The sequence below is a fragment of the Galendromus occidentalis genome, unplaced genomic scaffold (genome assembly GCF_000255335.2).
Source record: "Galendromus occidentalis unplaced genomic scaffold, Mocc_1.1 scf7180000077500, whole genome shotgun sequence".
Classification (NCBI taxonomy): domain Eukaryota; kingdom Metazoa; phylum Arthropoda; class Arachnida; order Mesostigmata; family Phytoseiidae; genus Galendromus; species Galendromus occidentalis.
This window is the reverse complement of record NW_003805488.1, coordinates 1,254,385-1,256,579: the sequence shown is the minus strand read 5'-3', so window position 1 is coordinate 1,256,579 and position 2,195 is coordinate 1,254,385. Positions and strand designations below refer to the sequence as shown.

Sequence of the window (2,195 nt, the reverse complement as noted above, 5' to 3'; positions counted from 1 at the left end):
TCAGCGGTAGAGGGAGTACAGAAGTGCTTCATCAGGCGTCTGAAGTTCAGGTGCGGGCCTTATTCGGATATCTCGCACCTCACACCGATCTCAGAGCTGCTGGAACACCGTAATTTATCGGCTCTCAAACAGCTCAGGCGTGCAGATCTCTTCGATAGGTTGTTCACGACTCGCAAGACCAATCTTCGACACGGTCTCTCAGTACAGCCCCGTTTCATCGCAAACACAAATAGAATTAACTCGCTCTTCGCATGGAGAATCTCCCGGCGCCTACGATACTCCACTTATGTACATATTTTCTGCCCCGCTAGGAGGCCCCCCCTTTTGTGATAAAGGAGTTATTCATTCATTCAATTCATTCCGACCCCCGCTCTTCGCAGAGTAGAAACACTGGATTCGGCGAAGAGTAATTTAAGCACTTGGAAAACTTGATTTGATACGAGTTTCTAATAATAGTGCTCCGCCGATCCTGAGCCTCCGATGAGAAAGACTAACACCGAGGTTAATCTCCGATGACTGATGAAAAATACCTAGACGCTTCGCGTCTGAAATATTTGCTGACAATCAAAACTGAGGAATTCCTTGACGACGATTTCGTCAGTGCCCTAAGGCTCCAATAGTGTTGGAAGGAGCGTCCTTCAGCTGGGGAATCGGTGGCGGCTCCCTCCCATCGTTCAGGGTCGAGCTTCCGAAAACACTTATTCCTCTCGCACGTGAGCGAGGGGTACATCCAAAGCATTCGCGCAAGTGCCCTGCCGGAGAAAACAATCTGTCTCCGCCGCTCTACGCAAGAATATGTTTTTATCCTGTGTTTCCCCCTTTATGGCGTTCTGGGGCTCCTAGAAACAAGTTTTATTGATCTTCACTCCGATTTCTCAACACAGAGTTCCGTGATTCGACCCTCGACGGGGATTCCAACGAATAGAGCCGTGAGTATCCTAAGACATGAGCTTCCATCCGGTAGCGCACACGGACAGAGACGAGGGGATTCCGAGCGAGGCCTCGTGATTTCCGACCTCCTATTCCCGACGGCAGGGACTCCCGTTCGAGGCTTTGTCATGGACTGCCATCTTCGGCGGATGCCCCCGGGAGACCCGGGACCCTTGGGAGACTTTCCGTGATTTGCGTGCAGTACTCGACTTGGACGATATCTCATCAGTTTAATCCTATGTATTTCCCGCAGATGCTCAATCCAGAGGGAAGTCCGACTGTGGAAGATCGGGAAACGCTCTACAAACTGATGATCTCACAGCTGTACTATGACGGCCATCAAGAGCTTGCAGCATCGCTAATCGCTGCTGCTGGAATTCGTCAAGCCTGTCCGCCGTCCGACAAACTTCTGCACGTCATGCGAAGCGGACTACAGAGTGAGGCGGATAGAAAAGGACTGCGGCTCCTGGCAGGTATCGCGGGGTTTAGCTCAAACTTCTGGATCGAGTTCCCTCAGAACCGTGATATTCCCTGTGCATCGGATAATTCCCAACGAATAACTCCCTCCGATCAGGTCATGCATCGGAAGACTTGTACACCCTGGGCCCGAGTCTGGACTTGGAGTTCGAGACCGAGTCAACGACTTTTTCGCCTGATCCCGCGCAGTACGAGACGCTGTACGTCACATCTCACAAATCCGAATGCAGGGCTGGGGCTTTTAATGCAGATGGAACGCTCTTAGCTACAGGTGCGTTCTCGAAGTGGGAAGGGATCCGAGTGAGAAGGTCCAGATCCGGATTTCCCCTTATCAGCTGAAAGAAGATCACTCTTCATAGTCCTTTGAATATCCCTCCATTCAGGTTCTGTCGATTCATCAATCAAAATACTCAGCGTGGAGCGCATTCTCACGATGAATACGGCTGGACCGCGAGACTTCCAGCTTGAGACGATACAGAAACGAATGGAGACCCATCCCGTAATTAGAATATTGTACGACCATGACTTCGAAGTGACGACTTTGGCGTTCCACCCCAGACAACAAATTCTTGCATCGGGCTCAAGGGATTTCACGATCAAAATCTTCGACTTCACGAGGCCGTCGACTAGACGCGCCCTCAAAGCAATTCGAGAGTCGGAGCCCGTATCCTTCATCTCGTTCCACCCGAACGGTGAGCCCCCGAAGTTTTTTCACGAGTCGAGCCTAGCTACCGTGAGAAACACTATATGAGATAGCTGATGAAGAACTTGGTCGGGGGGGGGAGGGG

General features: G+C 51.3%; 1 protein-coding gene across 1 annotated transcript in view; it reads left to right on the top strand.

Annotated features, from left to right (window-relative positions):
- Nucleotides 1–744: 744 nt before the first annotated feature.
- Nucleotides 745–2,195, top strand: part of LOC100902899 (cleavage stimulation factor subunit 1) — a 2,232-nt gene continuing 781 nt past the window's right edge. The window contains exons 1-4 of the mRNA XM_029112429.1: nucleotides 745–929; nucleotides 1,184–1,403; nucleotides 1,505–1,678; nucleotides 1,791–2,099. Of these exons, the coding sequence (XP_028968262.1) occupies nucleotides 1,184–1,403; nucleotides 1,505–1,678; nucleotides 1,791–2,099 (703 nt within the window). The 5' untranslated portion in view covers nucleotides 745–929. The remainder of the gene's footprint in view (nucleotides 930–1,183; nucleotides 1,404–1,504; nucleotides 1,679–1,790; nucleotides 2,100–2,195) is intronic.